The 17,428-nt window shown below is 48.9% G+C and overlaps 2 protein-coding genes across 5 annotated transcripts in view; one reads left to right on the forward strand and one right to left on the reverse strand.

The window, feature by feature from the left end:
* Positions 1–5,011, reverse strand: part of LOC130889959 (uncharacterized protein DKFZp434B061-like) — a 16,947-nt gene extending 11,936 nt beyond the window's left edge. Inside the window, exons 1-3 of the mRNA XM_057793885.1 lie at positions 4,963–5,011; positions 3,040–3,684; positions 2,804–2,956 (exon numbers count right to left, since the gene is read on the reverse strand). Coding sequence (XP_057649868.1) covers positions 2,804–2,956; positions 3,040–3,684; positions 4,963–5,011 — 847 coding nt within the window. The remainder of the gene's footprint in view (positions 1–2,803; positions 2,957–3,039; positions 3,685–4,962) is intronic.
* Positions 3,154–17,428, forward strand: part of Dennd2a (DENN domain containing 2A) — a 98,768-nt gene continuing 84,493 nt past the window's right edge. For 2 of the 4 annotated variants that reach the window (XM_057768232.1, XM_057768242.1), the window contains exon 1: positions 3,154–3,429. The gene's annotated coding sequence lies outside the window, so the exon portion shown is untranslated. Of the gene's footprint in view, positions 3,430–3,627; positions 3,691–3,823; positions 3,844–17,428 lie in introns of those variants that run through there. The other 2 variants (XM_057768251.1, XM_057768258.1) reach the window with 2 other exon arrangements.

Below are 17,428 nucleotides of genomic sequence, written 5' to 3' on the forward strand. Positions count from 1 at the left end.
CATGCGAGGCACGTACAATCTTTTTTCTTGTTGTCATCCCCTTTAGAATCTAAAGTCAGGTATGCGGGTAAGCGCCTGTAATCCCCCGCACGGGGGAGGGAGTGTCAGGAGGTCAGGAGTTAAAAATGCCTGACTACTTAGAAAATTAGAGGCCAGACTAGAATACCAGATACAGTATTAAAACAGACAAAACAATGAAAAACAAACAACAAAAACAAAAACCAAGGGCTGGAGAGACGGCAGTTAAGAGCACTTGATGCTCCACAGAGGGTTCCCATCAATTCCCAGCACACACACAGTGGCTCACAGCCCAACCATCTGATCTGAAGCCCTCTTCTCACGTCTGCTGCTACCAGGCACACACGTGGTGCACAGACACACACACAGGCAAAATACCCACACACAGAAAATTTTTAGAAGGAAAGAAAGCCACAACAATAGAGTCTAACAGCTATCGAAAATAGTTCAATATAGCCAGGAGGTAGTGGCGCACGTCTTTAATCCCAGCACATGGGAGGCAGAGGCAGGCGGATCTCTTGTGAGTTCGAGACCAGCCTGGTCTGCATAGCAAGTTCCAGGACAGTAAGGGCTACACACGAGAAATCCTGTGTCAAAAAAGCAAAAGAAAGAAAGAAAGAAAGAAAGAAAGAAAGAAAGAAAGAAAGAAAGAAAGAAAATAGTTCAATATATATGTATATAGATTATTTATAATTACATTGGATTATATAGAAGTAATAATAATCTAGAGTTAGAGTATGGAAGAATTAACGCAGTAGATATGCAGGTTTGAAACCATTTTTATAATGAACTTGAAAATCCAAACATTTTGGTATCCGGGGCGTTGCTGAAGCCATACTCTTTCAGATACAGAAAGCTGACTTTATGCCTACCTCGGGTCTCATTCTGCAACTAGGAGAGAAGCTGAGGACAGACAGGGAGAATAAGGGATGTGTGCTTTGGAGCAGCCTGGCACTGGGTATCCACCATGTGCATGCGTGCGTGCATGCGTGTGCGTGGGTGGGGGGGGGGGGGCTGGGGGGGCGACTTTAAGCTACTTGGGCTAGAAACTCACCAGGGTTTAGATGGGACCAAAAGTTCCCTCATCTGGGAAAACTGGACACCAGCAAAGAAAGTGGGAAGAGGAGGATGAGCAGATCTGAGTCATGGTGACAGAGCCACAAGGGTGACCCAGCAAAGGGGGGCAGCAGAAGTGGTGAGGCTGGGGTGGGAAGGCATTCCTCAAAATCTGACCCAGGGGGCAGAAGCAAGGGTATTTTCCTAAGACAAGTGAGTGCCTGGAATTCCGTGATAAAATGGTGGCCGAGGGGTTGCCAAAGGACTGACTCCTCAGCCCAAGCTTCCTGATGTCCACCTAAGATGTGACTAGCTATCTTGAAGCCACACACTCAAAAACTCCTAAACTCTTTTGTGCTTTGGGCTGGGGGAGGCAGCCAGCTGGGCTCCTGGCTCAGTTCCCACTGAACTTTGCCAGTTTGCTGCAGCGGATCAGGATAACTTGTGGTCCTGGGAGTAATTAACCCTCAAGCAGCCAAGCCTTTGATCTTTATTTAGAGAGCGAAGGCTTAGAAGGAGGCAAACAAAGCAATAATTTGAATACTAACACTTTAAAAAAAAACAAAACAAATGCTTGCACTTGGCAAAGGTCTATTCTGAAAGTCTACAGCGCTTCACTGAAATGGGCGTGGCATGAAGAATTTACAAAGGCCTCAAAGATCTTACGCAATGAGCAAACCCCTCAGCCACGAAGGAGATGCAGCTTCTTTCCCTGTGACTCTAAGTAAATCCCAGTTGCCTGGTATCTGAAGTCTGCTCCCACCCTTGCACAAGGACCTCAGTCTCCTGGGAGGTTGGGATTACAGGCGTTCCAGGCAAGGGGCCTCCCTCTCTAGATGCAGCACTATTTTTCTTCTAAGTACCCACTTAGTGAAGTTGTAAGAAGTCCGGATCTGTGCCAACACCCCTCCCCACACACAAGCCAGGCATGAAGCCACTAGGTCATCTCCAGAAACATAGGTCAACTCTTTAGGAGGTCTCTAAGCTATAAACAAGAATGACATTTTCCAATGTAGAGACTGGCTGGTACCTACCCCCCAGGACAGACAAACTGTCACTGTCAGGCTGAGAAATTATCATTTGGCATTCCTCTACTTGGATCCCATTGCCTTCAGCATAATATTCAGATTTTGCCCAGATCTCTTGAAGCTCTTCAGCCTACCCCCCATCTTACCTTATTCCCTCTTACTTAAAGGCTCTCCAGATACCATGATGGAGCTCCCCTCTTCCCAGACTGCCTTTTCCTCTGTTTCTCCACTTTTTACAATTGATTCAGCTTCCCAGGCCATCAAAGCCCAGAGGACATCATTGAATGCCCCAGCCTGTGTTCCTGACTCCCTTGAAGCCCACGACATTTTCAAGTGGGCTTCTATTTAGCGATCCTACCATCCTAAAACCTCCTGCATGTGTGCTTTGATCTTGCCCTGGGTAAGAAGGACCAGTGGGCAGTAAAAAGTCACTTCTCTGATAGTTTTTCCTGACCAGCCTGCCTTCTGGTGGCCTTAGATCCCTTTTCTGTACCCTTCTGAAGGGAGGTGGACCCGTGGATCCTTATGGCCCACTCCAGCAGCAACTGTGAGTTGCTTGGGGGTAAATATGGATCCGTGTGGGTCCTAATAGTCTGTCTCATGACTGTGAGTTGCTTGTGGGCGAACGTGGGCCGGTGGGTCTCGAAGGCCTGTCTCATGACTGTCGGTTGCTTGGGGGCAAATGTGGAGCCCAATTTTGCCTGAGGCGTCCAGCAGTTTAGCTCCCTGCCAACTGACCAGAAACAAAGCTAGGGCAGGGAGCGTGGCTTCGGTGTTGTCTGGTGTTCGGCCCCCGGCTAAGCGCACTTCGAGCATGGACCCCGGCCGGGGTAGAAGAGAACCCGTGAGGCGATCTTCAGCACAGAAAAGGTTAAGCCACCATCTCCCCCACCCCCGAAAGGCTAGGGGGACGAGTGCGGCAGAAGGTCCTGTTTACCGTGGCTCCCCCTCGGCGGCGGGCCCTGGGAGAGTGGTTGCTGTGGCAACCGGCCGGGCGCCCGCCAGCTGCGGATTAGCTCACTGGAGCCGCGGGATGGGTCGGGAGGAGGGGGCGCGCGTCGCGGCAGACGATCGCGGCGCAGCCCCAGGCAGAGGAAGGGGCCGCGCGCGCGGGCGGAGGGAGGGGACGCAGCGCGTCTCCGAGGCCGGAGGCGGCGGGGACCGGACGGGAGCGCGCGCGGCGGGGACCCGAGGGGCTCGCGGCGGCCGGGGGAGGCCGCGCGGACAAAGGCGCGGAGGGCAGCGGGCCATGGCGCCCCAGGCCCCCGCCGCCACGGGCGTCCGCGATATGCGCCCCGGAACCCGCGGAGCCGCCGCCTGCGGGGAGGTAGGACCGGGCGCCGGAGTGCGGGGCGAGCTCGGGGGGAAAGCCGGGAGGGCACGAGCGGGGGCGGCGAGGAAAGTGTGCTGGGGCGAGCCGGGGCTCCCCGTAGGCGGCGCTGGGGACTTTTCAACCCGACCCTAGGGACGCGCGCGGAGAGCGATCCAGATCGCCTCCCCGGGTCGGGCTGACTTCGAGGCCGAAGAAAGTTGCAGCCACTGGCAGAGCCCGGCCCTGCGCTGTGCCGGAGCTCCGGGACGCCTGAGAGTGAGTGCGCGTGTGTGAGAGGGCGTCTCTACGCCGGGGTGGGGGAGTCCAGACGGCTGGAGTCAGGATTTGCAGTGTTGGAAAGTGGGGATCCTTGGGGTTTACTTCCCACTCTCCCGCCAAGGATGGAGTTGGGAGCCCATGGAGCCCAGGGTAAGTAAGTCTCTTAACAACACAGGATATGATCTTGTGTAAGAGGGGCAGCGAGATATGGAGGAGTCAGACCACTGAGACAGAGGAAGCCCAGCGCCTGGAATCCGTAGTGATGAGCTGGGACAGGAAGCTGGGGGGTGGGGGGGGGAGTGCCCTCCTTGGCCCTGGATTGTAACTAGGAAAGTGCGGGATCCCTGATTAAACCAGCCTGCTGAGGAAGAAGCAGGCTGACTTCTGGCCCAGTGCTCTGATGGCTTTAGGGGTTGTGACTTCAACTCCCCAAGTGACAGGTAATTGTGGGGTGTGGCAATAGTGTTCTAATAGGCACTTTACAGTGATTTGTCATGAAACGCTTGCACCTGCTGTGGTGGGTGACTGGAACCTTTCTCCTTCCGGTAGCAAACACCTGAAGAGTGGAATAGACGTGTTCAGGGAATGGCCCACAGAGGAGGAAGGGGAGCTTCTGAAAGGAAGCTGAGGGCAAACTGAGACAGATTGTAGTTTGAGACAGGGTCTCAGGATGTGACCCATGCTGGCCTCAAATTTATGACCCCCCCTCTTGCCTTAGCTCTGTAAGGCAGGATTACTGGTAGGAGCAGCCAGGCTCAGTTAGGGACTTGTTGTTGTCGTTGTTGTTTTGTTTCTTGGAATAGGGTCAGGGTCTCAGGTAGCTTAGACAGACCTTGAACGTGATTTTAAATTTAATTTTTTTGAGATTTGATTTATTTCTATGAGTGTTTGCACCATGTGTGTACAGTGCCCAAGGAGCTGTGGTGCGGGTTCCCTGGTACTGGAGTAGCAGACAGTTGTGAGCCTCCATGCGAGTGGTGGGAATCCAGCCCCAGGTCCTCCGGAAGAACAGCCAGGGTTCTTAACTGACTAGCCATCTCCCAAGCCCTGGAATTACAGGAGTATGGCACACACCTCTATGAGACACTGGGGATCAAACCTAGGGTTTCCTGAATGAAAGTGAGCACTCTACCTACTAAGCTATATCTCCGGCTCTAAGACTTTTTTTTTATTTGAAACAGTTTTTATTTTATTTTTGCTTATTGTGTGTGTGCCCTCAGGCATGCGTGTAGATCAGAAGACAGTTTGTAGTTCGTCCTGCCCTCTCACCTCGTGTGTCCTCAGGATCGGCAGCAAACACCTTTACCTGCCGAGCCATCTTGCCTTTCCTCAGAGACTCTTTGTAGGTAGGGTAATGCAGACGCTGGCGGAGAGTCTTACGTCTGGACGCTCATTCTGGAAGATTTGCACCCTGTCTGGACATAACTTCACTCATAAAATGCTCTGTGTGGTAGTCAGTGGGGACACAGTGACCACGACAGCCTCTTCCATCCTTCCAGAAAATACCATTCTAGCCTGGCCTGGCTATTCCTGCTGCATGCCACAGAACCAGGAGAATCCAGAGGGCCCCAGGTTTAGAGGGGATGCTTGTGAGCCTTCACCAAGAAAGCACAGGGAAGATTGGCGCAGAGAGAACAACACAGGAAAAGACGAAAGAGGCAGGCATGGAGGAGAATCCAGTGTGACTGCAGCATGGAGTTAGAGCCTTCACACACACACACACACACATACACACACACGCACGCACGCACGCACCACTCCTGTGTGTGTCTGTCTATCTTGTCTGTCTCACCAAGGCAGGCAAGGTAAAATGTGGAATGAGGAGTTCCCCAAAATGAGAGTAATGGACCCCGCTTTGTGTCTTAGAAAGCTCACTCTACCCTTGATGCCGGGAGACCTGGGCCTGGTGGAGCGGCAGTGGTGAGGCAGGAGGGATGGGCGGAGTCTAGAAGTCAAGAGGTAGGCAAGGGAGCTGGTTGTAGGCACTTACTTAAACTAAACCCGAACCCAGAGATACTCAGCAGGAGAAAAGGGACGCTCTGAATGGCCTGGATGAGCAGATTGCAGCACTTGGACAATGAACTTGGCCTCCAGTTTTCTGGCAGCTTAGGAACAAACAAAAATGCACTAGATTGCATAGTTTTGGATCGGGGACAACAGAAAGCATACAAATGAACTTTCAGAACAGATTTTTTCCTGGAATTGAACTCAACTGGGAGTTCATCCGGAGAACTTCATGTAAAGACTAGGGAGTGATGCGGGGGGGGGGGGGGGGTAAAGTCTTCATCAGTAAACAAAATGACAAACATAGATAAGACCAAGAGGGTGGGAATCCTAATCAGTGTTACAAAAGATGAGATGATAAACTCCACAAGACCATCTTCCTGTTCCGTCTACCACAGGTCTAGAAAAACAGCTTGGGTTTTGGTGGGGGTGAAAAATGTCAGCTGGGGTGTGAACAGTCATGGTACAGTGCCACCAGAGACAGGGGACACCTGTAGGGACAAGACAGTGATGTCATAGGAAGTGACGTACTTCTGAATGTAGAAGGTAGGGCAACCGGTCACCCGGCCACAAAGAGGAAGGTGGTACATTAGTCTCTATCTGTCGGTGGCTTGGCAGAGACCCTGGTGTAGAGAAGGGAGCCAGGTAGACCCTAGTGTGCCGGAATCACCAGCATCCTGAAATGCCATTCAGTGGCAAAATGGGCATAAGCCTTAGGAGCAACATTTGGGGTTTCTCTCCTGATTGACACATCCCAGATCTCTCTGCCCTTAGGCCTTGATTCTGAGTCTGCATCTAAAGGGGTGGGTAGGATTCACCAGATCTGAACTCTCCCCAGAGAGGTCTGGTGAATGGGGGATTGTTTGCACAAGGAGAAGTTTCACAAAGAGTGAGCTGGGAAGTCCCGCACAGGTTTCTAGTGACCCTTCCCCTCTGAGGTCTGCACAGGGTGGACAGCCTACAGAATCGGTGGCCACAGCCTCGCTAATGAGCTCTGTAGGCTTCGTGGCAGGTCTCACTTAACTATAGCTTACATTAACATTGAGGAGGTGTGGGCTTCTGCTCTCCCGCCAAGTTCTTTTCTCTCTCTTCATTTATTTAACATTTTATGTGTGGTGTTTGGCCTGCATGTGTGTTCGTGTACCCCAGCTGACATTTCACCCTCACCAAAACCCAAACTGTTACTCTAGACCTGAGGTAGTCATAGAGGCCAGAAGAAGACTGGAGCTCCTGAGAATAGCCTTACAGATGGTTGTGAGCTGCTGCGTGGGTGCTGGGAATCAAACCTGGGTCTTCTGGAAGAGTAGCCAGTGCTCTTAACCCTTTTAACTGCTGAGTCATCTTTCCATCCCCCTTTTCTTTCTTTTATTATATATTTTTTAAGATTTATTTTATTGTATGTGTATGAGTGTTTTGCCTGTGTATATGCATGTATACTAACTACATGCCAGGTGCTTATGGAGGTCAGAAGGCTTCAGATTTCCTGGGACAGGAGTAAGATGGTTGTGAGCCACCATGTAGATTCTGGGAATTGAACTTGGATCCTCTGTAAGAGTAACAAGTACTCTTAACAGCTGGCCAGCTCTCCAGTTTCTTTCTTTTGAAGTTGTGTTTTTTTTGTTTTTTGTTTTTTTGGTTTTTTTTTTTTTTTTTTTTTTTGGTTTTTCGAGACAGGGTTTCTCTGTGGCTTTGGAGCCTGTCCTGGAACTAGTTCTGTAGACCAGGCTGGTCTCGAACTCACAGAGATCCGCCTGCCTCTGCCTCCCGAGTGCTGGGATTAAAGGCGTGCGCCACCATCGCCCGGCTGAAATTGTTATTTTTAAGTGTGAGTGTGTGTGTGTGTGTGTGTGTGTGTGTGTGTGTGTGTGTGTGTGTGTACGGGTGCCCATTGAGTCCAGAAGAAGACATAGGATCCTGTGGAGCTGGAATGGCAGGTGATTGTGAGCTGTCTGACGTGAATGCTGGGAATGAATACAGATCCTGTGCAAGCTCAGTACCTGCTCTTAACCAGCCTCACCCCCCCATCCCACCCTCGAGTTTCTTTGCTTCTTTGAGACAGAATTTCACCATGTAGACTAGCCTTGCTCTTGTGATTCTTCCTCCTCAGCCTTCTGTATTCATAATTTTTCTGTTGCTTTGATAAAACACCATGACCAAGGCAACTTTCAGAAGAAAGAGTTTATTTGGAACTAAACTAATGGTTCCAAAGGGTAAGAGCCTGCGATAGCAAAGCAGAGGTTGTAGGCGACTGGAGTGAAGACAGACATCTCAAACCCCAAACGGGATGCAGAGGAAGCTAACTCAAAATGATGTGAGACTTTGGAAACCTCAAAGCCCACCCCCAGGGACATAGTTACTCCAGTAAGGCCATACCTCCTAATCCTCCCCAAACAGCCGCCAACTGAGGACTGAGTATTTGAATGCCCTGGGACTTCTCAGACACAGCGTTGGAAATGCCACGGTCTTTCAAAGTTGAATTACAGGTGGACACCATCATATCTGCCTCGAATTTCTTTCATTCTGTTTTGGTTTTTCAAGACAGGGTTTCTTTGTGTAACAATCCTGGCTGTCCTGGAACTCACTTTTGTAGACCAGGCTGACCTTGAACCCACTGAGACCCACCTGCCTCTGCCTCCCAAGTGCTAGGATTAAGGCATGCGCCACCACCGCCGGGCTCAAATTTCTTAATATTTTAGACTTATCTTGTATCTTAGAATGTATATTTAAATGCCAATGTTTGGGGAGCGTTGTTTTGTGGTAGTAGAGTCAAATGCAGGGGTTCTTACATACTAGGCGAGCACCTTACCACTGAGCTACATCCCTCGGCCTATGGAGAGAGATTTTTAAAATAGTTGTTCTTCCTATTCACCTTCGTACCAATTAAGGCAAAACAATTTTTTTCCTGAGAGTGGTCCTAAGCAAACAGTTTTATGTGTGTGTGTGTGTGGGGGGGGTAGTATTGTTTTGATTTTGGTGAGGGGGTGGTCTTCAGATGGCTTCAGGGAGAGGCTGGTCTTCAGATGGCTTCAGTGAGAGGCTGGTCTTCAGATGATTTCAAGGTTCAGGATTGTACTTTTCACCCTCTGAGAGGGCTCCTTGCCCGAAGGCTGATAAACCTTGGGTTCCAAAAGGTCCCTGGAGACATATGGGCTGATCACAGACAGCAAGTAGCCCAGGCTGACCCTGCTTGGGGCCACGTATCCCACAGTCTCTGTGTAGCTTTTCATCTTGCTGCCTCACCTGAAGATCTTTCATTTTTCAGAGGGTTTCACTCTAGCCTTGACTGTCCTGGAACTCGCCCTGTAGCCCAGGCTGACCTCACACTCAGAGATCTGCCTGTCTCTGTCTCCAAGTACTGGGATTAGAGACATGCCACACCGCTGCCAGCTTCGCCTCAAGATCTTCGCAGGCCCTTTTGTATTGCTCACCTGGGGGTTAGGGGTCCCTTTCCTGAGGCTCCCCTGGATTGTTTCTTAGAGAAACACTGGTGAGATGGCTTTCTCACAGAATGTTGGCCACACACTCTCTGAGCTGTAAGACCTCACTTTTCTCAGCCACCTCTCAGCCCACATTTTTGCCCCTCTGTGGCACTAGGGACCCAGCCCTGGTCCCAACCGAGAACCTCGAGTGTTCATGTGTGGACCGTGTTGCCACCAGAACCTCAGGCTTCCTCAGAATCCAGAGGCTGCTCTAGGCTATCCTGAATGTCTTCTCAGAGATGAAGAACAGGAAGGCTGCTGGGCCTGTCTGTGCTTTAATAACAGGAGGCAAGTGATCCGCTCAGCCCTCGCCTTTGATGCAAGGAAGCCACAGTCAGACAGACCCTTGCCCTAGTTTTAAAAGCAGAGGTTGACTGAGGCAAAAATCAACTTGGTTTGCATAGATCTTGGGCCCTGTATCATCTGGACCATAGAACTTGGGCTCTGTGTCATCTGGACCATAGAACTTGGGCCCTGTATCATCATCTGGGCCATAGAGCTTTGGCCCTTTATTGTCTGGGCCAGAATCATTGCTTTGTCCCATTTGATGAGTTACAGTCCTACAACCTCCTCTACCTACTCAGTTTTGAAAACCAAGTAATGGGGTTTTTCCTGGCATGGGGCAGGATGGGGTGAATCACCCTTGCAGCAAATTGAAGGAAGAGACTGAATGCCCTTGGGGCTCCAGGACTTGGGCGGGTGCCAAGCCGGGAGTAGGGTCAGGATGGAGACCTGTGACTGTGACTATGGCTACTCTTTCTGTGACCATGGCCTGCTCAGAAGTCTTGACAGACTAGTTTAAGTACAGGGTCAAATGCATTTCTGTTAGTGTTTTGCTTTCTTAAGATTTATACTTTGAATTTTTCACTTTTATGTGTATATGCTTTCATGTGAACTAAGAAAATTGTGTTTATTATAAAAACTTTAAGCAGTATATAAAGAGAATATGTTGAAAGATGAAGGTCTCCCTATGCTATCACTAGCCTCAGAGAAGGTTGGTTTTTGATAATATGAACACTCTTTTTTCTTTCTGTACCAGAAATTGAACCTAAGGCTTTTGCATATGGTTGGCATTCTCTCCACCCCTGAGCTGTATCCAACCTTTTTTATTTTAATTTTTTAAAGATTTATTTTATTTTAGCTGGATGGTGGTGGCGCAAGCCTTTAATCCCATCACTGGGGAGGCAGAGGCAGGCGGATCTCTGAGTTTGAGGCCAGCCTGGTCTACAGAGTGAGTTCGAGGACAGCCAAGGCTACACAGAGAAACTCTGTCGAAAGGGGGGGGGATTTATTTTACTTTTAATTGTGTGCATGTATGTCTATATGGGCATTTGTGTGTGAGTGTAGCTACCACTTGAAATCATAGGCATTAGATCTCCCTAGAGCTGGAATTACAGGTGATTGTGAGCTGCTTGACAGGGATGTTGGGAATCGAACTCAGGCCCTCTGCAACAGCAGTATATGCTCTTGACCCTGAGTCTCTATTTTTACTTTTTATTGCATTTAGAGAACAAGTAAGTGTGTGTGTGTGTGTGTGTGTGTGTGTGTGTGTGTGTGCTGTGCGCACATCCCACAGAACTCATGGAGGTCAGAAGAGATTTTGGGGGAGTCAGCTCTCTTCCACCATGTGGGTCCCAAGGATCGAACTCAGGTCATCAGACCTGCAGCAGGCACCTTTCCCTGCAGAGCAACTCATCAGCATCATATTCCAACCCTTTTTTTTAAAACACTACCCCACTGCCACCATCCACTCCTGCACAGCCCTGACTGGCCTGGAAATCACTGTCTATACCAGGCTGTCCTTCCTCTGCTTTTAGGGTGCTGGAATTAAAGGCTTGTGTCACCTTCCTGTGCTCCTTTTTAGCTTCTTGTTTTCAAACAGTATCATTATATTGCCCAGAGTGACTTTGAACTCACTGTAGCCTAAAAAGGCCTTTTGACCCAGCTGTCCTTGCCTCCTAGGTAGCTATGGTTGCAATCCTGCATCACCAAGACTCCTAGGTCTTTTTTCTTTGTATTAGTGTGTATGTATCTATATCTATATATCTATATATATTTGGCAAAATGGAAGAATGTCTGTAATGTAGTTTCACAATACAGCATTTTATGAGAATAATTCCACGTAATAGCCTTCTTTCTATTTTTATTTTATGGGCATTGGTGTTTTGCCTGCACATATGTCTGTGTGAGGGCATTGGGTCCCTGGAACTGGTGTTACAGACAGTTGTGAACTGCCATGTGGGTGCTGGAATTGAATCTGGGTCCTCTGGAAGAGCAGTCAGTACTTTTAACCACTGAGCCATCTCTCCACCCCCTAACAGCCTTCTTCTTAACAACTATCTGAGGTGCCTGTGTTTTAGTTAATTTGTTTAACAAACTATCAACTTATAGTTCAATTTTAGTTACTGTAAATGATGTTGTCACACGCCCTAAGTCTAACATTTCTGTTAATTAAATTCCCAAAGCTGGAACTGCTGGGTTAAAAAAGATCTCAAAGCCAAATACTTACTGCATAATGCTTGTGCCCAGTAGTGGCTTCTTCTTTTTTTTTTTTTTTTTTTTGGTTTTTCGAGACAAGGTTTCTCTGTGGTTTTGGAGCCTGTCCTGGAACTAGCTCTTGTAGACCAGGCTGGTCTCGAACTCACAAAGATCCACCTGCCTCTGCCTCCCGAGTGCTGGGATTAAAGGCATGCGCCACCACCGCCCGGCCCAGTAGTGGCTTCTTGAAGTTAAGTTCTGATGGTCTTTTTAAAATTATATATCACCTGTCTTCCTACTTCGCTTGTCCCCACACCAGCTCCATGCTGAATTTGAGTTTATATGAAGTGAAAGTTGGGCACATTCAGAGGCAATTTGTTACTGTGTTGTTAGGTATAAAAAAAGCAACGTGTTAAAACTAGAGTTCCTAAGGAAACTTTAATGGATTGGTATCTAACAGATTGACTGAATTTTGTCTCTTGGTGTTGGTTTCACTTGAGTCAGTTTGAGATGGGTGTGGTAGTGTATTTCTAGATGCTGAGGCAGGGGGATTGTGAGTTCCTTGACAACCGGAGCCACACAGCAAGACCTTTATAGAAAAACAAAACAAAACAAAATGAGTCACTAGGTACCTCTTTCTCTCCCTTGTGTTGATTTATTTATTTATTTATTATCGTATTATTTACTTTTTAAATTTTGTTTTATATTATCTTTGAAACAAGGTCTCATATAGCCCAGGCTAGATTCTTACTGTAGTTGAAGATTAGACTATAGAACGTTGTCCATGCTAGCTTGTCAAACATTCTTTGTACCAGTTGAGCTGCCCACTGCTTCATCCCCTTGTTCTCAGAAGAGAAGATCCAGTCAGCCAGATTTGACTCAACAGAAATCCCCTGCAAATCCACACTGGGTGACAGCTGGTGGCAGCCGTATACAAGCTCGCCCGGGGCTGGAGATGTGCCCCGGTAGAGTGTTTGCCTAGCATGCCTAAGGTGTCATACTGCAAAAATAACAAAGGGGTGGTCACACACTGGGGACAGTCTGGGGTTAAAGGCGTGTAGCACCGCGTCCTACTGACTTCTGTTTGAAGCAATGACAGGGTCTTGCCGTGTTGCCAAGGCTGACCTCAACTTGTGATCCTTCTGTCTCTGCCTCTTGAGTAGCCGGGTCTGTTTGCGTATACCACTGTGCTTAGCGTAAGTAAATGACCTTTTCATGCATAGGCAGAGCCTGACGGTCCTGTGGGCCACACCTTATGGCTTTGCTGGCCAAGACTGAAAGGCAGAAATATCCATTCTCCTGGTCTGGACAGGTGTGTTGGCTTAGCAGAATAGTTTGGTACTATTCTCCTGTCTCCTGGACTTTCCTAGTCCTCTAGAGCAGCGGTTCTTGACCTGTGGGGTTGTGAGCTCTTTGGCAAACCTCTGTCTCCAAAAAATATTTATATTACAATTTGTAATAGTAGCAACATTACAGATATGAAGTAGCAGTGAGAATAACTTTCTGGTTGGGGTCCCCACAACCTGAGGAACGGTGTTAAATAATGGCAGCGTTAGGAAGGCCGAGAACCCTGGTCTCGAGTTCCTGAACCCGGATTCAGGAAGGGAGAGCGCGCAGGGTGAATGACTTCAGTTTTGCCTGTGAACTGGTTGTTCCGAAGCAGTGAGTCAGAGGAGGTGGTGCTGTGCCTGTCCCTCCAGCTCACCATGGTAAAGCAGGGCCTGACACCTTCCACCCAGCAAACCAAAAGCTTGGAGCAAGCCCTTTCTGTCTCTTTTGTTCCCTTCCTGTCCCTGGGAAACACAGGCACACTTCTCCAGATGAGCCAAGCAGGAGTGTTTGTGCAGGAGTCTGTGACAGGCCCACCACAACCACCATCCTGGGCAGGTTGTTAGCTTAGCTAGTGACAGGGTGTGGGTGCTCTCGTTTAGTTCCTGGGCACAGTGTGAGATGGCAGCTTGAGACCCAGGGCCCACATCCCTTACAGATGGAGGGAGGAGCATGCTTTCCTCTCAGTTGGTCAGAGATGGGACTGTAAAGACAGGAGAGCCCTGAAGCAGCTGGCTCTTCGCTCTGGGCTTCTTTACCAGGAGTATTGTGTCTGACTTCCTAGGGACAGAATTATCTACTCGCTTCTCTGGGCTTCAGGTGATATTTGTTCAGACTTGCAGGGGAGTAGGTGACGGTGTAACCAGAGCGGTCCTTTGGCATCCTTTGGTGACCGTCATCCTTTCCATCTGGCCCATTTCATCATTTGTGTCAGTGGCAATCGGCAAACATTCACAAGTTCCCAGGACATCAAAGAGGGAGCATGATCTCTGTTTACCTCCCAGCTGACTGAAGCATCCAGTATGATGGGAAAGTGGCAGAGAGGGGCCAGAGCTGTTTAATGGCTCTCAGAACAACCAAGCTTAGATTCCAGCCCTGCATGGGTAAGGCCAAGAGAACCTCTTATCCCAGGCTCCCTGTCCCAAACACAGGACGGTCAGCATATCTGGCCTAGGACTGAGTGTGGAGACTGAGGTTGCTTCTAGCTACACATGGAGCTTAAGGCCCAGGATACCAGTTCCTTGGAGGGAAGAGAAGGCTACCTTCAAGATGGGGAGAGACAGCCTGCAATTGGAGGGTGTCAGAGACAAGTCCCCAAGTCCAGAGCCCTGAAGCTGGCTTTCATACCTAACCATCTGTAAATACAGGGGCCAGTTCCTCGTTGTCATGGTTGTTGATCCCTTCCTGGAACCCAGGTCAAGGCGGACAGGGAGTTGGTGTGCACTGTCCCCTTTGCGCCACTTGTCAAAGCCTTGAACTACTTACTACTGGTGTGCTTGCGTGTGCATAGCCACCTGGAACCACATCAAATGGCCATCAAAGAGTTAACCAGAAGGTAGGTTTTTATAAATGGCTTATTTATTTTTATCTTATGTACGTTGGTGTTTGTCTGCATGTAAATCTGTATGAGGGTGTTGAATCCCCTAGAGCTATTACAGACAGTTGTGAACTGCTGTGTGGGTGCTGGGAATTGAACCTGAGTCCTTGGGAAGAGCAGCCAGTGCTCTTAACCAGTGACCATCTCTCCAGCCCCCAGAAGGCAGTTCTGATTGGCTGGTGCCCATGCCACTCCTTCGTACTGTGCACAGACAATGGGAGAGGGTGTGCCCTGGTATACAGGAGGAGGTCAAAGGACAGCTTTGAGGGGGTTTGTTTTTTCCCTTCCACCTTTTTGTAGATTCCAGGATTCAAACTCGGGTCTTCAGGCTTCCAGCACTCTTCCTACTGAAATATTGCTCAGACCCCCTAATGAGCTTCCGAAAAAACCATCTTCACTGATCACCTCGTCATTCACAAAATGTTTTTGTCTCATTCACAGTAACCCAAGGCTGGACTAGACAATGGTAGGGACATAAAAAAATGTAAAACAAACTTAGTTAACAAACTTGAGCCTACAGTTCTAGCTTCTTGGGGGGACTGAGGCAGGAGAATTACTTGAGTTACTAGCCTAGGCAATATAGGGAGAGCCTGTCTCAAAATGGGGAGGTTGGGAGGGCTAGAGAGATGACTCATGAGTTAAGAGTGTTTGCTGCTCTCTCAGAGGACCAGAATTCAGTTCCCAGCACCCACATCAGTTAACTCCCAACTGCCTTTGTTTGTGCAGGGACACAAGCTCATGCTCACACACACACACAATTTTATTTTTATTTTTGTTTTCCAAGACAGGGTTTCTCTGTGACTTTTGCTGTCCTGGAACTCGATCTGTAGACAAGGCTGAACTTGAACTCACAGAGATCCCTCTGCCTCACGAGTGCTGAGATCAAAGATCTGCACTGCACTGGACCTTTACACACAATTTAAAATGAAATTTTTTTTTTTTTTTGTTTTTTGTTTTTTGTTTTTCGAGACAGGGTTTCTCTGTGGCTTTGGAGCCTGTCCTGGAACTAGCTCTTGTAGACCAGGCTGGTCTCGAACTCACATAGATCCGCCTGCCTCTGCCTCCCAAGTGCTGGGATTAAAGGCGTGCGCCACTACCGCCCGGCTTTAAAATGAAATTTTCTTAATAATAAAAAAGTTCAGCTGGGCAGTAGTAGAGCTTGCCCTTAATTCCTAGCACTCGGGAGACAGAGGCAGGCAGATCTCTAGGTTCTGTAAGTTCGAGGTCAGCCTGGTCTACAGAGAGAGTCCCAGGACAACCAGGGCTACACAGAGAAAAACTGTCTCAAAAAACAAAGAAAGAAGGGAAGTCCAGCACACAAGTCGGAAGGCCCAGACACAGTGGTGTAAGAAGCAGCTGAGTGGAGCGAGGAGGAGCCTTAAGAGCCGCCCCGTGCTGCTGGTTCATGCGCACCTCTCAGCTTGGCCCCTTCAGAGCTGCTCTTTCCGCCTTAGCTCATTGCTCTGCCTACTCTTTTTATTTCTCCCGATCAAACACCCAGATGTTAGCGTGTACACAAGAGGACAGCTCTTCATCACAGACCCTCTATGTTCCCTAGGGTAGCAAACCTGTCCTGCTCTCAGAGCTTCCCCAACCTTCTGTCTTCTTCCTGTCTCCTCACCGACATCCTAGCATGCAAATCTTGCTCCTTCCAGATATTGGAGCCCTTGTTATGAGGCCGACCCTTGCTTTGTTGCTGAGGCTGTGCTCAAAGTCGGTTTCTGAGCCCTGGGATTACAGATATTTTCCTTCGTGTCAGGCAGTAGTAGTATGGTTTCTATTGCTCATAACACAGTACCAGAGACCAAGCAAGTTATAAAGAAAACAGGTTTTATTTTGGCTTGATTCTGGCCCAAGGTCAAGGGATAACATCTGGCCACGTCTTTTTTGTCAGAATCCTGAAGTGATAAGACATCACTTGGGTGAGGCTGGGAGCAGGGGACACTTAGCCAAGCTGGCTTTTAAAGAAGTTTTAAAAGGGCTGTTAAAAGAGGTTTTTGTTTTTCATTTTGTGGTTCTGGGGTTTGAAACCAAGGCCTTAAGCGTTCTAGGAGGTGTGTAGCATTGCGTATCCAGTGGAAACCGGCTTTTGTAGTAGGCCCGCTTTCTAGATAGCTCAGTAACCCAACCTGTTCATCGTGTGAATGGGTTTCTTCATGAAGCCAGAGGCCTGATCACCTGAGCGGTCCCACACGATCTCACCTCTTAATCCCTCAGAATGGGTGCTAAACGTCAGTGCAGGCTTCAAAGGAGCCATGTTCAGATCATGGCTTGAACCTGGTCTAGGAACTGGTCGGGCCCTGGTTTCCTTGAAGGCGGCTGTGGCTCTCCCAGTGCCCACTGCCCTCCTTTGAGTGCTCCCTGTGTTTCCTATTTACGTCTGCAGTGGTTAATTCAGCGCTTTGCCAGGCCCACTGCAGTGGTAAATTCAGCACGTAGCCAGACCCACTGGGATGTTTCCTTAACTGTTTCTCTCACATTTCCTGGGCCTGACTGGCCTTTTTTTTTTCTGCCAGGTGATGGAGGTTATTGGTCAATTTCAAGTCTATTCATGCTGCCTAAGATTAGCTAAGTGAGATTGTAGGCGAAAGACCGTTTTCCACATCTCAACGCTAACGAAAGCGCTAACGAAAATGAGCATTCTTGTAGGCATTGTGCAGTTCCTAAGTACAAAACACCGGCAGAGATAGTAAACAGAAGACATGGGCCTTGGTTCAAAAGAAACTGGACAATAGCTCTGGCTGGGAAGGCCAGGACAGCAGGCTTGGTGACCCAGGGGTTGTCTGTTCTGTTGTGGAAGGAAGGGGCTCAACCCTTGCAGTAACCCAGACTAACTTTCTCCGATTAT

This window comes from Chionomys nivalis, chromosome 1 (genome assembly GCF_950005125.1).
Source record: "Chionomys nivalis chromosome 1, mChiNiv1.1, whole genome shotgun sequence".
In the NCBI taxonomy this organism is placed as follows: domain Eukaryota; kingdom Metazoa; phylum Chordata; class Mammalia; order Rodentia; family Cricetidae; genus Chionomys; species Chionomys nivalis.